General features: G+C 36.1%; 1 protein-coding gene and 1 pseudogene across 1 annotated transcript; one reads left to right on the top strand and one right to left on the bottom strand.

Annotated features, from left to right (window-relative positions):
• Positions 1–2587: 2587 nt before the first annotated feature.
• Positions 2588–7232, bottom strand: s100z (S100 calcium binding protein Z). The gene is made up of 2 exons (XM_088911286.1): positions 7089–7232; positions 2588–2801 (listed from the first exon to the last, which is right to left on the bottom strand). Exons 1-2 carry the CDS (start codon positions 7227–7229, stop codon positions 2643–2645), a joined length of 300 nt encoding a protein of 99 aa, XP_088767412.1. The 5' UTR covers positions 7230–7232; the 3' UTR covers positions 2588–2642.
• An 8546-nt stretch (positions 7233–15778) lies between these two features.
• LOC148837698 (cholesterol 25-hydroxylase-like protein 2 pseudogene) lies at positions 15779–18266 on the top strand (annotated as a pseudogene).
• Positions 18267–19481: the final 1215 nt, after the last annotated feature.

Genomic DNA, 19481 nt, shown 5'->3' with positions numbered 1-19481 from the left:
TCAAATTACACCTTGTCTAGATAAATGCATTTGGCCTCTGTGTCAGAACTAAATTATCCTTTTCCGTCTCAAATGTTTTGTTTAGGACTGACTGCTGTATATTTGAAAAATTTGAATAGCGTTTTAGCAAAAATGAAGTCCGTACTGAAAGTTAGTTTTTCTCTTTTATTTTAATTCATTATTAACTGTATATGTGAAGATATTTTCAAATGAATCCCTCAGAAACCCACAAACTGAGGACACCTTGTTTGACCTCTGATTCTTAGTTTAGAGCAGTGATACAGCTGAATAAATATAATAAAATGTTATAGTTAGTACGGTGCAGTTAATAATAATAATAATCCTCCGCTGGTACCTGCTTTGACCAACTGGTCAACGCTGCTTTTCCAAAATGTCTCAAAAGTTCTCAGAAAAATGTAAAGCATCCACAGAACCAGGCTCTGGAGAGCTCTTGGAACCACTGTGTGCCCCTGTGAATTCTTTAACCAGTGGGTTCCTTCCCTGGTAGGGCAATAGCCTTTCTGAAGCTTTGCAACCTAACAATATATGCTTCCCACTGCATCAACCCATCACATAGTCTCAGTTTGAGCCCAACCATCGTCATATCTGGGATGGAAGAGCTGAGGTTAGGTGCCAGCTGCAGACTTGATTATGGAGGCAGACAGTGAGGTCATCCTGTTTCCTTGCAACCAACTTCCAGGGTGAACTTTCGGGCTTGCAGAAGGTGTTGTTCTCTTAATGCAGAGTTCCAAACAAGGGCATTCAGATGTCTATCTCTCCAAGTAAAGGAAATTTGACATGCTCCTATTCAAACACGTTTACATAGAACACTCATACATAAATGAATATACTGTAGGGCAGTATAGTGACACTGTGGTTAGCATTGCTGCCTTGCAGCACTAGGGCCCTGGATTTAGTTCTGGACCTGAGGTACTGTCTACATGGAGTTTGTATGTTCTCCCCATGTTCATGTGAGTTTCCTCCAGGTGCTTCGTCCAATGATTGTATATTGATATGTATACAAGGAAAGACATATTGCTAGATTAATTGACTTCTGGAAAAAATTGGCCCTGGTGAGAGTGTGTGCGTGTCTGTGTGTGCCCTGTGATGGACTGGCATCCTATCCAGGGTGTATTCTGCCTTGCACCTGTTGCTTGCGAGGATAAGCTCTGGCTCCTCCGCAACCCTGAATTGGATGAAGCATCCATTAAAAAAATAGATATATGAATGGTTACATTTTGAAAATGAGTGGAAAAGAAAAAAAGTGGAGAGTAAAATGGAGTTTAAAAGGTTTATTAAAATCTGTCAGGAAGTACTGTATTTATGACAGTTACATAATCATGTCTACTAATACAGTAGTAGAACATGAAAAGTCAGTGCTTTATGTAGCTGAAATGTGAGATCCTTGATGAATTAGTGTCAGATTGTTTTCAAAGAAAAAAAGAGATTCTGCTCCCAAGACTTGACGTTAACACCCACTCTCTGGCTTTTCACCAAGCAAATCAAAGATACTGAGTAAACTGAAATTAAAGAGAAAGTAATACAATCCTTTTGAATGAATGAAGTATCTTTGGCTGCTCTAGAAATTATTTCTGTGGTACATCATTCTAAAACTAAAGAAAATGAACATGCCCTTTAGGATTGTTTAAATCTCCTGCACTTATTGTATTTAATGCTTGTTTAATACCTCATCACCAATGAGAGATCAGAGAAAACCTTCCTTAACAAATGTCTTGAGATGATGCCTTGAAAGGCACCATATAAAAATTACACACTCAAACATAGAATTTCCATGCTCTGTGTCAAGCATTTTATTGGTGATGAAAAGATAGGAACACAAATTTACAATGATTCCAAGGAGTAATTAAACACATGTATTAAATGGGATTTACAGTAAACATAATTAGGAATTTACTTACATTGCAATCAGGATTTCATCCATAGCTTAGAGTTGAAACCTTATTATTGGGAATATCTCAGACTTAGGAGCAATAATAACCCATTAAAGGTGAACATTCCTGGGCCTTTTTCATACATATACCATACATATATTGTAAAGATATATTACAATTGTATTCCACATAAATAATAAAAGCTGGCATTTCAGTTGGTTAACATTCCAATATATAGTAATTTTATTTAAATATCACTTTAGGGCTGCTCCGTAACTTTTTTTAACAAAAGAACACCAGAAAGCAAAATAGTTTGATGTTCACATTCAATCTCATAGCTAGAATGTGGTTACTTGTTTGAAGGATTAAATGTTTTTGTGACCGGAATGGGTCCTGCAGTGAATTTCACTGTGAAACATTCTTCAGCAGCTGATGGTGGCAAGGAGAAGAAACACTGTAAAACCTTTACTTGAAGACTAAAGACCATAGAGCTGCAAGTGATTACAGTTACAGAGAATGAGTGATAAAGTTTGTGGGTTTCCTGTTGTGTTAACTCAGCTATTTGTCACATTGTTTTATTTTTGGAAGGGTTTCCAGACTGTTCACACTGCCTTTAAAACTAGAAGTAAAAAAACAAAGTTTACAACTGCTATCTAATTTTGACACTTTACAAGACATTTTAAGAAAGTGTGAAAGTTTTACACAATGGACATCCTGCTACAATTCTGAGAACCCCTTGCACTCAGGATCTTATTTTCCCTTCTTCTTCTGTTGTTCCTCAAAGAAGTCGTTGCAAGCCACTGTCAGAGCAGCTACCAGCACCACAAACTCATTGAAATCCACTTCATTGTCTTTGTTGGAGTCCAGGTCATTCATAATTTTGTCCACAAGCATCGGATCCTTTTGCGACTGAAACAGAGAACGAGCAAAGTTAATTGTGTAAAAGATGGGACTAGAGAATTAATCAAACACTTTCCAGTCGCTTTTCAGTTCTGAATGAACTTGAAGTCTGAATGTAGTCTATGGGTGAATGACAGAAGTGAAACTTCAGCACTGGATCAACATTTTTTGGGGATGTTTATTCCAAACCCAAAAATGTCAAAACAGATATGGTAAAAAAAAGTTTTTTAGAAGCTAAATGCAACATGGAAAACATGCCAGCATCACAATAGCTGTTTGATTAATCGATTTCAATGGCTTTATAACCAAAAGGTTTGTTTCATTATACAGATGTTAATACACAAAGAACAGCAGGCTAATTCATTCATGAAGTTAATTTAGCCTATAACATTACAAAAAAATCCATTCATAATAAAGCTCATGAGAATAGATTGGATTTAGTGGCATTGAAGAATCACTGAACCATAAAATCTGGCATGCTACTGTAGGATATGTTTTTTTTTTGTTTTAATCAACAGATTTTAGTTGAACTGTGATGCCACACTGCAATATAGAATATTCTCTGCAAAAGAAAAGTTTCCAGTTCATAGAAACAAATACATCAGATCTAATAACATAACAGATTACAATGAGAAATCAATGTGCCACAAACACTCAAAGACCTACAGTAACTTGTTGATGAGGCCATACGAATAAGATTAGTAAGGCTGGTTAATCTGTATGTGTCAAAGTCAATGAATTAAAGTGATTATAACTTAAATTTTCACCTCTGCCAGTTCCAGGATAAGAAGCTATAAGCAACTTTTTATTAAAACTTATTTTTAGAACCTGTCAAAAAGCAAAAAACAGAATTATTTTTCTTTTGTAAGTTCGGACTCGGCTCCCAACCATCTCGCCATTGAAAAGATTTGCCTGTGCTTTAGGGTGAACTCTCCAGCCCTAAGATTTGTACTCAATCCCGCCTGTGCCAGATTCTGATTGTGGCATAAGGAAGGTAAGTGATGGTGCCAACTACCCAGAAGAGGTTTAGGCAGAATCTGCACTGAAATCATCTGAACGATCAACTGTTCATTCACAGGCTGAAGGCTGCCCTCAGCACCAGTTGACTCTGAAGCTGAGCTTTTCTACGCTACTTTACATTAATTGAAAATGCATCTCAAAGGCCTTGGTCCTGAAGGGCAGCAAAGAATGCATTGAACCGTCCCACATCAGGATCGATGACACAAAAGACAAGACAGTACACTAGGGTCTCGACAACCACAAATGGAACATTTGCAAATTTGCTCATTCGTGATTCATTCTGGCCGATGGGGTGTCGGATGGAAGAAGAATGAAACCGAGCTGAAGTTTGTCACTCACAACGTTCAAATGAGTGGTGCTTCAGACTAGAAACACGAGACGAAACTACTGTAGCTAGTGAGCGAGCCTCACCCGGCCTCCTGCTTAAGTACCTACTGCACAGCATCCGTGTCTCGACTTGGTCTTGGTTTTTTGTTGTAATCAACACTTGAGGTTCTGTCTCGGCAGATTGGGGAATGACAGGCTGGGCACAACTTCACAGGCTCACACACAGTTTTATCGCCCTTCTCATTACAGTGTGGTGTGTTAACTAAGAGGCAGAGAGAGGCAGAGAGAGAAACACGCAGGAAACCGCAGAACACAGAGGAATGATTCATGATGTTTATATTAGATGATTATGATAATGATGTGATTACTGCAGTTTCTTTTAGTTTCTCAATGTTATTTAAATTAACTTAAAGCCACTACATTGGTACTGTAAATATCAGATAAGGGAGATTTACTTATGTCTTTTAACCATACATACTACTGTATGTACTGTAGTGTGTTATGTAATAATAAAGAGATGGACTTGATTATATGTGAATTTGGCTATTTGCAACTGTTCTCTGCACCAAACCCTTGTTAATGTGAAGGCCCTATTGCATAAAAACAAATATCACGTCAATGGAGGAAAAGGTATTAGTCAAAGTGTCTGAAGGAAGAGTAGCTCTTTCTTGCATCAATCAATCCAAAAATCCAGTTTTAGGAACTAGGTACTGTATAGGATGATAGTTCACAATGATCGTGATTCCTTAAGACAGAGTTCATTTACCAAATTGTCCTTCAAGGTAGGTGTGATCTTGGGGTTGTAATAAAATTGGAATCATTCAACATAATGGGCTTCCACAGTTTGTGACCTAAAACTGAGTAATAGTAACCTTAAACTGCTGTGTGATGCAGTGCCTGCAGTGAAGTGCTAGATGAGAAAAATGACACTTGTGGAAATAACAATGAAACAGTCACTATAAAGCAGATCTATAGTCACCACTTACAAATTTACTTTATAGCCTTACCTGCAGAAGGTGTACGGTTTCCTCATATGACTCACAAATATGACTCATTTCTTTGACGCATACTAGAATTTTTTTTCTCTGTGTGTGTTTGTTAGGTACAAAGTGTCCCATTCGGGGAATTACAACTGAGGCAGAGTCCCAGGGAGTAAGTAGTTCGTTGAGAATAATAATAAAGGCAAACTTTATTTGGAGTTCACTGTAGCAGAAGGTGACCCAGCCATGTGGGCCTTTAAGTCTCCAGAGATATGGCTGCAGCTGTGCCGCCATATCACTGCTGAGAAGAAGCAGTTTCCTCTTAGTACTATTCTAGATGAGAGTCATATGCCACAACACTTATCAGGCAACAAACACTCATTTCATTTCCACAGGGAACATGTAACAGGTCCACTATCTGCACCAGAGCAGGCTTACATTCCATCAGTTGTGGATCAGCAGATACAAAAACGAGAAAAGTGGTCTGTCTGCCCTTGTTGTTGACTGCAGATACAGCAAGGTTAAAATATTTACCTTTTTCTAAAGAAAAAAGCTATGAAGGAATGAAATGACTGAACATTCTCTATAGTTTTCTCATCAATCTGTGTCATTTGTGTGAACTTTGTAAATAAAACTTAAAGAACTAAGCTTAGAAAATTAGTATTTAAAAGAATACGCCTTTGAAAATGTGTATAATTTTGATGGCCTACATATGCATATTTGCTCTTTAATCATATAAACGTAAGATTGTTTTTCAGTAGGCTAAGAGGTTCATGAACTGTTTGTCTTTCAGATCCATACTTAATGGACATCTGTTGAATTTTTCTCATTAACTTTAAGTACACTGAATTCTCCTTTTCTGGTTTTACACAAGTCTGTTATTTGAAATCTTGTAACAGATTAAAACCATTTATGTTAAAAGGTTGTGCACAATAAATTGCAGTAGTGAATCTGCTGTCTGGCAGAAGAAATAACAAAATCCACAAACAGCAATAAGAATCAGACTTTTCAAGGTCAGTTATTTTTTTTATCTTACTAACATGCCCTTTGTATTTGTTATAAATTAGCATACTGTAGATAACATGTTTTCTATATTCATACATCTTACGCTTCAGCGAAGTCTTTAAGAACTGCCTGTATCTTATCCTATCCAGTGTCCCCCGGGAATACAAAACATAAACCTGAGCGGTAACCTAGAAGAACACTATTTGAGAGGATCATGTTCCCAAAATGAATGCCTTTTACATAAATTTTAAGATACGTTTGCCTTTGACTTTTCATTACGTCAAGTGGGTTTTCCGATCCGTTGTAAAGCAAGAGTAAGAATCACAAGGATCAAATGAAGGCATTTATCCTAATAATTTAGCCTGATGCATAATTTTGATTTGTTCCGACATTCTACAATTTGAAGTACGACGTCACAATTATATCTTTGTTAACAATATTTTCCGATGTTTTATCAGGCTGCCTTTGTTGTCTACGTGGCCACCAATGTTCCAATTAAAGATAAAAACACGAAATTGAACAAAATGATCGTAATTAAATACAATTGCCCGTAATGCAATTGGTGATCTTTAGATTAATTGCTTTATGAAATATACTATAGAACATATAGCGGCGTTATTTATTTAACATAGAACATACAGTAAATAGTGAATTCATAAAAAAAATAGAAAAAAGGGAGGAACCAACTCGCTAACTCGCTGAAGGAGGAACCAAACGACATCTGTAAATGAAGTATTTAATCGAAATCTGCAGTTGTATCCAAAGTGATAAAAATGTTTGTGGGTATTTTGTGGGTATTTACTGTGTATAATGACTATATTAAAAGCAAATGAAGGAAGGATAATCAATTAGGATCCTAATACTCACACATGCGAGGACTGAGTAAACTATTACTTACCTTATCAATTGATATTCTGCTATCAATAGATACAGTACTTGCATTCCCGGAAAATGCGACTCTTACCGTCAGAAAGTCGGTGAGCTCGCTGTTAAGCAGCTGCTTGAGTTCGCCCTTGTTGAGTTTGTACTTGTCACCCTCATTACCGGAGTAGTTGTGAAAGACATTGATCAATGCATCCATGGCTCTCTCCAGTTGGGTCGGCATGGTGATTATGAAAAGAGAACGGAGCTGGGAGGAAACAAAATAAAAACATTTATCTAAATACTTTAAGATTTAAATTTTAATTAAGCATTAAAATAATGTTTAGTTAAATATTGAATTCTATTCACTATAAATGAATCACATATTACTGTACTTCAGGGCGTGTAAGACAGAGATGCAAGATTAGAAGACTTTTCCTTACAACACATTTTCCTCATGAAAGGATAACACTGTTATTCTGCTTTAATGTAGCATTCTACACCCCACAGAGAACAACAGTTCAAACTATACAACTTGAATCCAATTTTAAGACTTACCTGATATGAATCCAGGAAAATATGAGATGAATAAGATACAATACTGCCTGTTTATAAAGACGCATCTCTCAGAAAACACCACCTTCGTTTGACCTGATTTAATTAATTCCACAGGTGAGCTTCCAGTGGCAACCGATTTTTAATTAAACACGTCCTTTATGAACAACAACAAAAAATGTTCCTTAATGAACTGTTATTCCCCAAGTCTTGCAATTGTTTCTTAGGAAGCTAGTCATTATAAATTTATAGGGCACAGTATAAACAGGAAGTCCTATTGCCATACCAAAAATTACCCTATTGCCTTGACTCTAATGAATGGGTTGAATACTGTAGCAGTTATTGTGCTGTATTTTGGCCTTTATCTTTCTTCAGTACAGTTTGATCATACAATTGCATTGCAATAATATCATATTACATCTCAAAAGTGCCTTATTTATAACATATATAGATCATGTATATAAGAATGTATCCAAAACAGTAGTAGTAAAACAACTAAATGATCTATTAAAATTAAAATTATGTTATTCTAATTATTTTACGCCCCATCTGCAATAAAAAATACTTAACATGCAACAATAGTAGCCATTTACAATATTAAGGAGTTAAGGAGAGTATAGTATGTTGTCTATATGACTATAGCACAGAGCCTAGATTAGTGAATATATAATAAAAGTTCCTATGACAATTTGGGCAGGACCTTTTCTATTTGAATGCAAGCTCTATAGACCATGATGTGCTCTTGCTGAGTTTTAAAAAATAAAACATATACTATAGCTGTTTATCCATTTCTAACATGAATAGAGATAAGGGTGCAATATTAATTAAGTTATTCATTTATTTCTAGACATAATAGTTCAGTTACCCAGATACATACAGCATGTGTTTGTGTTTTATGAAAATGGTCTTCATAAAATATACAAAGAGTTAATGTTAAGTTCCTGTTTTCAGTTCATTATGACACCCTGTGACTCACTGCACCTACAGTAGCACCTAGGTATACCCAAGGGACACATTAAACTTAGCCTTTTTGCTTTATGTCAGTCATTGCATCAGGCAATTTCCTAGAACTCATTATTCCCCAAACTCCATGACACAACGTTAGCTGAATCTCGGAACAGTTCTCATGCTGGTGCAGAATGGTTGATGATCTCTATGCTAGAGTTAGGGCCCTTCAACAATTCATCACAGACTGTGAAAGGATCTTGTTGTGCATAATTAATTGTAATATGAAGCATTTTATGTACATTAACATTAATATGCTCACATCTGCATTCTAAGCATTCTAAAAGCTGAGCAGCATCAATTATATACAGTATCAACAGTCTTCCTAATTTTATCATGTCTTAAATTATTTGGATAGGCCTATGTTTTTCTTGATCATGAATGGTGTAATATTCATTCAGGCCTTAAGTAGTAGCTTGTTTAAAGAAAACTATAATGTATGTAGTTTATGTAGTTTTTCAAAACTATGGACATGAACTATCCTTTTACAGCATAAACCAGTCAAGTGAGATCATGGCTTTTGTTCCTAATGGGTCCAATTAGTTTATTCTCTTTTATCCATGTGACCAGTTAGGACTACATAAATATACTGGCTTTTTTTAAAGCCAAATACATACTTTTTGGAAGGCAACAGGAACATTTATTTTTCTCTGCACTTCTCCTGTGGTCAGATCCAGGAAAGGTTCAAGCTTATTTTGTTTATCAGATTTCACAAGGTTTTTTTCTGTTTCACTATAAAATCAACTTAATTTACTCCATACTCCTTTGCAAACTATTAAAATACAGATGTTGTTGTTTAGATTTTTACTAAATTACCTCCTTTTCTTATAAATGGAAAAGCAAAACAAAAACAAATGCTTTCTTTAAATAAATGTGGATTGAAAACAAGTTACATGGTTTTTGTAAGTGACCTAAGGCTGCATGTTTAACACAGATGTTACAAGTATCAAACTAGCCGAACATGTGGAAAACAGTGCTTCCAAACAAAATCAATGTCACAACTCCAGTACACTCCAGTTTATCTTATTATATTACTATATAAACTGTATGTTAAAGTTTCATAATTAATAGAATTTGAAGATGCATTCATAGTGAGATATTCTTAACTTTTTTCTAAATGAATGTGAATAACCAAAAAAAGTTCCTGAAAAACATTCCCTTTATATTTTTCAGCTCAGATCTAAAGTCAGGATCAAAGATTTTCATCTACTAACACAAGCAGCTAACTTATTTTCTCAATTTTTATTTTATTTATTTTCTCAATCGCTATGCTTTTAGTGTGAACCCTCCACATCTATGATGCAAACAAGGTCTAATTTCCCAGTTAAATAAGTTGTTTCCTTTGGTCAATCAGGCTTTCCACTGAGTGGTATTTCATTAACAAAAGTTATTTTATTTAATTAATCAATCATCATCAGTTATTATTTATTCCTGTTGTACAAATATTGCCTCAGTAAATGCACTAACGTAATACACACTAGGAAATCAACAGTAGGATAGGGAATGCATTGAAAGGACAAAAGCTTGCTTGCTCACAGCTGTGTGTAAAATCAATCATTCTTGCTATTTTTAAAAATTAATTACCTTGAATGGCACAACATAATGTATATAACACACAACATGCATAGCTAATTTAAAAAATAGCCATTTGCATCTTTTTGGAAGTAATAAACTGTAATTCATGAGGCATGCTAATTAACAATTTGGAAATGAAAATTTGGATGCCCAGTCATTGCATAAACCATTAATTTGTGCTAATACAGCATATGTTTCATTCACTATGTTATTAAAAGTTGTTGCTGCTTCAAGAGGAAACTGGCTGTGCTCTACCTACTGCTCACCATGACAGCATAAAACCGTAAAAACTGTTAAAAACATAGCCTTTGCTCGTGAAACTGTTCAAAACTACTTTACTGGCCATACTAGGTTACTGGAAATCGATTGAGTTTTTCTCAATCATTTGGGAATGATTGAGTGAGTCTTGTCATTTATGTCTTCTGCCATGACCACACTGACAAGCGTACAACCCTATCACATCCCTGTCTGTTATGTTGAAAAGAAACAAGATGGCATTTCACAAAATTCTCGACTATAGTATCTACAGCACAGGTATCATAAAACTGCACACATGTATTGTCTTCTTATTCCCAAAATGTCTGTTGGTCATGCTTGCATAGAAACATTCTTTATCAGAGCACTTGATACTCTGCCAGTCGGGGTGTTGTGTTGCTCTGCACACTTGAGGCAATGCAAATTGGTTTAATGACATTGATTTAACCATGGACCCACAGGATTGATAATTACTATATACTGGCACCTTATAATATTAGCAGAACACTTGTAGGAGTACTCAGTGGAAGAAAATGAGAGTAGAGAATGGTATGATCTTGCTGCTTCAGTATCACATCTGGTTGACAATGTCTACAGTTGTCTGCAGTATTCTTCATTTTTTTCGGGGAAATTAAATGTAGAAATATGAAGATTCAAAGTTTTCTCTACCTGCAAAGTGCTCAAGTTGACTTTGGCTCTCCACAGATCTCTGCTTCTCATCACCTTCACGATTTAAAAACTTGTCTCTGGGATAGATGTCTCTGCCCCTTTTCATTTTTTTTAACCATACTCCTGCAGTTTACCACACACCTCTTTGTTTACTTTCTAGGCTTTAGCCTACATACTCTATATACAGTTTCTACATATGGGGTAGTAATTAAAGAATGGCTTGGAAGAATGTATTGTAATACTTAAGCCCAGACAAAAAAAAAATCAACTCGACTGTAGTACCAGAGGTACAGACTTAAGTATGAAGACTGCCACTACACCATGCTTTTAATGTAGGTAAAACCTCTCTATAACCAAACAAAGACTGGAGTTTTAAACCCATCAAGGAATTGCTCCAGGTTTCAATAAAATTCTGACCAATAAAAATAGTTGGGCCTTCATTTTCTTTAGTGGCAATACCACATTAAAATAATTTCAACATTTTTCTACAATGCCAAAAACACAAAACAAGACTTACAGTATATAAACTCACAGTGGGAGAGGTAAAGTGGGAACTTCATAATGGTCCCTTTTGTTACTTGTTATACATTGAAACATCTTCTATTTGCCTCATACTCTTTCCGCCAGTTAATTACAGTAACAGTTTCATACAAGTGATTTGTTCCACACCTGTCTATCGTTAGTAACAGGAAAACAGGAAAATTTCCTGTGGGTGAAGAGAAAAGGTGTCTTAAAAACAGTCATCAGGAGCTGTGATTACAGTTTATGATTAGTAGTAGAACTGTTGGGTTTCAATTTATTCTTGGTCTCAGTCAGGGAGCAAATGACAGAGAGAGAACATGAATGTGATGTGAAACTCTCCAGCTCCTCCATGATATGCTATTTGTACATATCTTCTTCCTTCAGGCCATACCTTGAATGTTCTACCAGAAACTGTTAGAGCCAGTCTATAGTACTATACTCATGCCTTCTTACCGATTTAGTCATTAAGCTTGGTGTATTTTTATCCTATGGCAAAGTTTGTTTGCTACTAGGTGTGGACAAAATATTCCATGTAAGAGGGCAGTACAAGATGGAGATCCTTGTCCAAACCTTATTACTTAGAAAGTTATGGGAAATTAGCTACTGCCCTCATACAATTGGTCAGTTGATAGTTGATAGCAGAGGGAAACTAACAATCGCTGGACTGTGGAACTTGTAAGTGACAATATGTAATGTGTGGCAAGAGTCTCAGTTTCACTAAGCCAGAGAAAGACTCAGTGTTGTGTACAGTCTAAGAGAGACCTGTGTTTTGAAAGCTTTTTATTTTGTCTCATGTTTTATTTTTACCTTCACTGTGCCTTACGGACATGTTTGTTTTCCTGAGAACTGCCTATATAAAAGATTGCTTGTTATGGTACCCCAGCCGCAGGTGTGTCATACCTGTTAAACTTTGGAATCCATTTGTCTCTTAGTAGGTTCTTACTAGGACATTGGGACCAGAGCGCACACACAGCAGCACTAGAGCAGAACAGATCAGAAAGATTTCTCATCTTTAAAAACGGGGGGACAGACTTTTTCAACACGAGCCTCATCTTTCTATACTAATCAGCCACATTTCTGGTGGGGTTGGATTTTCTATTATTACAATTGCTACATCATTTGGTCCAAATTAATTTGGGAGCCAGTTCAGTTACTCCTTTTCTTTTTATATTGTGATGTAACTCTGCTAGAAACTCCAAATTAATACTATACAGTATATACTGTATGTTAAGGCTTCATAGGAAAATTACAAGAATTTGAAGCTGCGTGTCTGCCTACATTTGGCAGCTACAGTACAGTAAGCGTGCATATGTACTGTATGTGGCCTAATACTTCTGATCTTATTGTTTTTCCTATCATTTGTGTTTAGATTCTGTTTGAACTCCGACTTTATAACAATTATAGACATTACATTTTTTACTATATTTAGCCTGTCAGATGCACTAAAATCTTTGCCCAGGTCCTGTGAAATAAGGTGAATACGATATAACAAAAACACATCTTTGACAGGCTTGTCAACTGAAGCTTTGTAAATAACATACCCCCCAGTGTCTTTAGATTCCCAATAAGGTGATTGTCTGCCCCTTGGTGTTGTTAGGTGGTACTACAACAGAGGACAGTTTTGTCATATCATATTTATGAACAGAAAACATTACTACAGTATCACACATTTATTTATTTTTCTGTTTGCTTAACTTCTTCTAATGCTTGTTACACGAGGTTCTTATAAAAGTATGCTTCAGTTGCATCAAACATTGTTTTTTGCTTATTCAAAGAATGTGAGTGCGTTCATGTTTTTGACTCAGACAAGAAGACAGGATAACATGTTAAAGCCTTGTTTAAGTAACAAACATGGATTGCTGTCAGCCTGGCTGAAGACAACCTTCCTGTAAGATTAGCTGCTTATATAATGAGATGTTAAACCAAGAAAAACTCTTCAAAAATAGATCATGTCCAGGAAGGAAGACTAGAACCATGTTTCACACTCAGTGGCAATAGCACACAAAGTTCTAGGAAGAAGCAGCACACACATAAGAAGAATGACTGCAGGACTCTGTCCACATAAAATCATTTGGATGCCTGGAAATGTCTTCATACTGTAGTTAACCATTGGAATTTTGTGGACCTGAAGTGGCAACAAATGAGCCTGGTGGAGTGTTTTATGTAACTGATGAATATGATAAAGGTTTTTTTTGCCATGGACTTAATGGAAGACATCATATTTAGAGATATTGCACTTATACTGTCCAAACCTATCTGTGAGGTGAAGGAATTGTGCTAATGTATGGTGGGAGCTCTTAATTCAAGCACCCATTCAAGCACACTGATGTAATTCTGACTCTGTCTTTTTATATTAAAAACATGCAATAGCAATTTACAGTATGTTGTCTACAGTGTGAATTTGCATATAAGCTGTTATTTCAAATGGGATATACTAACAATTATATTGACAAAACCTGATAAGGTGAAACAATACGTGGTGTCATGTGTTCATTTTACATCATTTTTATCAATGATTATTGCAAATATGAACATCGATATCACAAAGATAAAACCATCGTCTTCAGTGGTAGTGGTATTAATAAATAGTCAAAACATTGAGGGATTGTTGAGTGATTTACCAGAACACTTCAGTCATCCATTGCAGCAGTTTGTCACTTTAGTTTGCAGTTCCTGCCATTGCTAGGCATTACTAAGTACATTCTAATACTGGAAAAGGTTAATGTTATAACACAGAACAACTTACACCTACACACAAGTTGCCAACACTCCACAATAATACATAAGCAAAGAAATGATATTTCTCAAATATGCCACGATATTTTGATGTGGATTAAAAATGCAATAATGTAGTACAATGTGAAATAAAGAAAATGTATGTAAGAAACACATTACACACCTATACAACAGAATCAGTTGTTAACAAGAGTTTCTTTTTCCTGAGGTTCCTTTCTTTTAAGGTTTGGATTCAGATACAAGCAGCTCAAATTGCAGTAGTGTTCATCAGAGAGGATGAAGTGTAGCCTTGTCTTGTCTGTGATCTGTGTTGCTTTTTTGTCCTTCACTTCTGCTGGGAACTCAAGTCATTGCTAAGGATAAAGAGAGCCCACCTGAATTTCTTCAGTTTGGCATTTTTGTGTTTCTAATGTTCTTTGAGAAAAGTATCTGCAATTCTTTTTAGTTACACTCTATTAGAAGTCTTAAGTTTTGAGTACAGAAGATGGTCTTAGTAGGACTATCCTACTGTATATAGCTCAAATTTCAATTCAGGTTAACTGAATCCCTCAGAATTCAATCAACAAGCTTTTATGAAAACTATAATAACTTCCTGATATAAATCCTAAATATTATCCCTTAGAATCCACTTGTGTTTTCAGGTCCTTGGCTAGCCTCTGGTCCTGAAATTGTCCACTGGCTTGGCTTGGCTTAAGCATTTTAAGCACTTCTATTAACACTCTCCATAGACTCATGTGATTCTGATTAAAGGTTTAATGTTTCTAACCTGTCTTTCTAGTAGTGTTTACAATTATTTTTAACCTGTAAATGAAAAGTCCACTTTTTTTTCTCATTGGAATCAATCTTTGGTAGTATATTCTGAGTTACAGATTCACAGTACTAAACCAGATTGAATATTTCACAAAATTAGTAATAAAAATAAAGTAGTTTAACTGATATTTTTAAATTTGTGTTGTCCCTTGGCAATGCTATATGTTCATTAGAATTATTCTTACAAATGTTTATTTTACTGAAAGGCAAAGTCATCTGTTGTGTGTTTTTATTTTTAAAAAGTACTGAAAAGGTAGAATACAGTTTTGAGCTTCACTGGTATTCACCTGCTGACCATTTGATGAGATTTTGTTCACATGTTTTAGTTTATATTCAAGTTTCAAATTCCTATTAATGTTTCACATCTTGAAAAGATGCACTAGAAAATTTGACTTCTCTCTTCTATGCACTTATTAGCAGAAGCACAATTCTTAAAAGTTAACAGCAACACTGCAATATGAACAAACACACCACTTGAAACCTGGGGAACCAGTAATGCACCACAAACCACCATTTGAAAACAGTTTAATAAATACACATGATGCAACAAAATTGAGCAAAGTTAACTCATTTTGGTGAAGAAAGATGTTGCAGGAACCACAAAGTGTATAAAATGAGAGGATTTCCCAAATAGTCAGCAGACAGAAAGAAACCTGGAAGAACGGATCTAAACTAAGAAAGAAAATATAGAAGTCATACACCTCCGAAGACAAATTAATTTCTCAAAATATTAAACAAAATGGCAAGCTTGTGTCCTATCACGTTATTAGGTCCATATCTTGACTATATGACTGAGCAAAAGATAGCTGGGTTCATACCAGAAGAATCTTTACTTCAGCCTCTGTGGAATTACCTTCGGACAAACCACCAGGAGGTGTTAAGATCTCCTCTCTTTCCTGTGATCATTTCAGTGTCCACATACTTTATGGCTTGCCTCCTCTACATGACCCTGGATTGTCTCTCAGTGGTGGTTCCAGGGATTAACGGTTACAGAATTCACCCTGACCAGCCAGTAAAGTTGCAGAGCATCCTGAAGGCGATCTGGCTCACTGTTTACAATCACGTGGTCTTTGTCTTTCCTGCAGCTGTTGCCCAGTGGTACTGGAGGCCACCTCTGCCATTGGAAGAAAAGGCACCGACAGTGCTGGAGTTCACCATGGGAATTCTGGGTTGCACGCTACTCTTTGATTTCCAATATTACTTCTGGCACATGATTCACCACAAGATCCAATGGCTTTATGTGACATTCCATGCCATCCACCATGAATACTTTCAACCGTTCTGCTGGGTTACCCAGTACATGTCTGCTTGGGAGCTGGTCAGTGTTGGCTTCTGGACGACCATTGACCCCATAATTCTCCAGTGTCATATCCTCACAGGCTACGCCTTCATGGTGTTCAACATCTGGATCTCAGTGGATGATCACAGTGGCTACGACTTCCCCTGGTCTCTGCGTAACTGGATTCCATTTGGACTGTGGGGAGGCTCTGTGAAGCATGACACCCACCATCAGAAACCAATGACAAATTTCGAGCCCTTCTTCTCTCACTGGGACTGGCTGTGTGGCACCCATTCTGACCACAGCTGCTCACCAGCCATGGCAGACAAGAAGAGCACATTTTCCCAACCTTGCCATTCTAGCAATTGAAAATGGGATAAATCAAACTGTACACCTATTTTGATTCCTTCAGAGGTAACCTTGTAACATACTGTACCTGAAACGTATTTTTTATTATAAGTATATGTACTGTACAACAACATTACTAAAAGCCTGGTTAACAGATACTAAGAACACAATAAATTAAGTCTGTTTTTTATAGGTGCTGTTTATATTTTTTTCTACAACTGTAATACGAATGATACCATTACCTCAATATAAAATATGTAATGTAATCTATATGAGGACAACAGTACAGCAACACTTCTTGTGTTGTATGACGAACAACATAATTCAGGAATAGTGTGCGAGTAACTCTCGAATCCGTGCATCTTCCCACTTTCTTTATTAGCAGCATTGGATGAGGCATTTTGTATTTTCGATGTTCAGTTTTTGAAAGGTGAAATTTCTTAAAATTTTTATGCAACAAACACAGCAAAATCCAGTCCTGGAGTCCAGCTTTATGGATGTTTTTGTAATTAGCAATTGAAAAGCTATGAAAACTGCTGCTTTCACTTCTTATCCAAACAATAAGCACAATTAAGCAATTAAGATAAGTGGTGGAATGAAACCCAGAGAAACCACCTGTGCTATACAATATTTTTCATTATATTAATTTAGGGCACAAATAATACCCATAGACATCAGGTGCAACATACCTGCATGTGCTTTCTTAAAATGTCTTTTCTTTAGAGGATCATGTTTTCTGTATCTTACGTCTTTGATGTCATTTGAGTACGGTAAAATGTGCACTAAAACTTATACTGTACATCTTATGCATTTTTATATAAAAACAGTAACTTAAGAGAGGAGGCCATCTAGTGTCTTGGAAGCTGGTAGCTAATCTATCTGAAAATCTCATCCAGCTATTTCTTAAAAGATTTATTTATTATGTATTAAAAGAAGCAAAACAAAATGGCTGGGTAACTTGTTCCATACTCCCTCAACCCTTTGTTTAAAGATGCGCCTCCTGCTCTCAGTTTTAACTGCAATTCCATGTAGTTTGCACTTGTGTCCTCTTGTTCCATGTTTCACTATTGTTTCTGGAGTTCATTGTGTTGATTATGTCAATGCCTATGAGGATATTGAATATTTGAATCAGATCTCCTCATAGTCTTTTCTGTTAAAGACTAAATAAAGTTATTTAAGCAGTGCAAGATGTTTCTAAGCACAGGTAATGCATCTAAAATCTAAGAATTTGTTCTTCTCTAGAACAAATGCAGTGCTGTTTTTGTAATGAAGTGACCAAACCTGCACACTGTTTTGCTAATGCAATCTTACTAGTGCATTGAACAATTTTAACTTTAACATCCATTGATTAAAATTCTACATTTTAACTTCATTTCTTAACATTGTGCTCACCTTTTTATTGCTTTTCTGCATTGTCTAGATTAGAAGATAAGTAGCCCATTCAGGCTCAGAGTTTCCCATTTTGTATCTAGCTGCTTATATCTTATACTCTGCACTTGTTTACAATAAACATCTTCCACATGTTTGCACTGTCTTGCATGTAATATGAATCATTTTTAAACTTAATTTGCTGCTTTTACAGTGTGTTTTTGATTCCAGAATTGACTTTCGAATTTTACTAATTACAATATACAAGAATCTAGAGCATGAATAAAACTAAAGAAGAATAGTCCTAGTACAGATCCCTATGGTATTGCATTATTTACATCACACCAATCAGAGCCTTAATCTGTCTCTATTTTCTCTCCATTAACCAGTTCTCACTCAAACACTTGCATTTTCCTTAATTCCACCTGTAATTTGAAATTTTTGGAGTTAATCAAAAATCAAAATCAATTTCAATCTTACAGTTTCCTACAGATTCAACACACAAAGCATTAAGCATTTCCTCATCTTGCCTGACATTAGTTTTGACTAAACAGCTCTTACCAGTTGGGCAACTGACGATGATGAGACACAGGTGGGAAAGCCACTGTATCACACTCTCTCACAATGATTTTGGTTTCCTTGTGTCAGCGCCAATTGATGACCTTTCAGGCAACACGAATGAGGGCATTTCTGAAAATCTGAAACTCAGAATTGGTACATGTTGATACTAATTACAAATGCCATTCAAGTGTTCAAAAAATAATTCTGATAGAGAAGTGATGAAAACCACAAGTCACAGTGGTTCCCCCCATTACCTGAAATGGGAATCATTGTCAAGAGCACGCTCCTCTTGCTAGGCCCTTTGCATTTTTCATCACAAATCTGACCTGTGTAGATTCTATTTGATTTTTCCAGTTGTATCTGCAGATTTTTCATAAACTACTGCAATGCACTGCACCCACTGGGGAAACATCATAAATCCTTAAAACATCCTCACAGCTGTAAGTTACATTACCAGCTTATCAGAGAAGTGTAAGTCTAAAGTATGTAACGTGCTGAATGTCTCGTGAAAAAGAACACAGAGAACCAATTTGTCACTTGTCGGGAGAAGCATTTTTTATGCCATTGCTATGTTGAAGGCTGAACTAAGTCATCTGAGGTGGTCTCACCAGCAGTGGAGCTAAGTCCTATTTAGAGTTGAAGAAGATGAACATGACTGCAGCAGGCTAAATGTTGTGTATAATAGACCAACTGACATGGGGACCAATTGTGATGGCCTCGACTGGAGTTATAGGATACTACAGAATCCTGCTTGCAGTTATTAATTGCAATCTGACAACACAAGGCTACATATCGATCAGCTCCTGGGACCTC

Source organism: Atractosteus spatula, chromosome 3 (assembly GCF_055471065.1).
Source record: "Atractosteus spatula isolate fAtrSpa1 chromosome 3, fAtrSpa1.hap1, whole genome shotgun sequence".
Lineage (NCBI taxonomy): Eukaryota > Metazoa > Chordata > Actinopteri > Semionotiformes > Lepisosteidae > Atractosteus > Atractosteus spatula.
Note: the sequence above shows the minus strand (reverse complement) of the source record. Positions and strands in the feature narration are given on the sequence as shown.

Excerpts from the sequence above, each read along its gene's own strand:
- s100z (XM_088911286.1), bottom strand. The coding sequence starts at position 7,229 with ATGCCGACCCAACTGGAGAGAGCCATGGATGCATTGATCAATGTCTTT. Across the intron at positions 2,802-7,088 it reads AGCTCACCGACTTTCTGACG|TCGCAAAAGGATCCGATGCT; the intron begins GTAAGAGTCGCA and ends TCTCTGTTTCAG.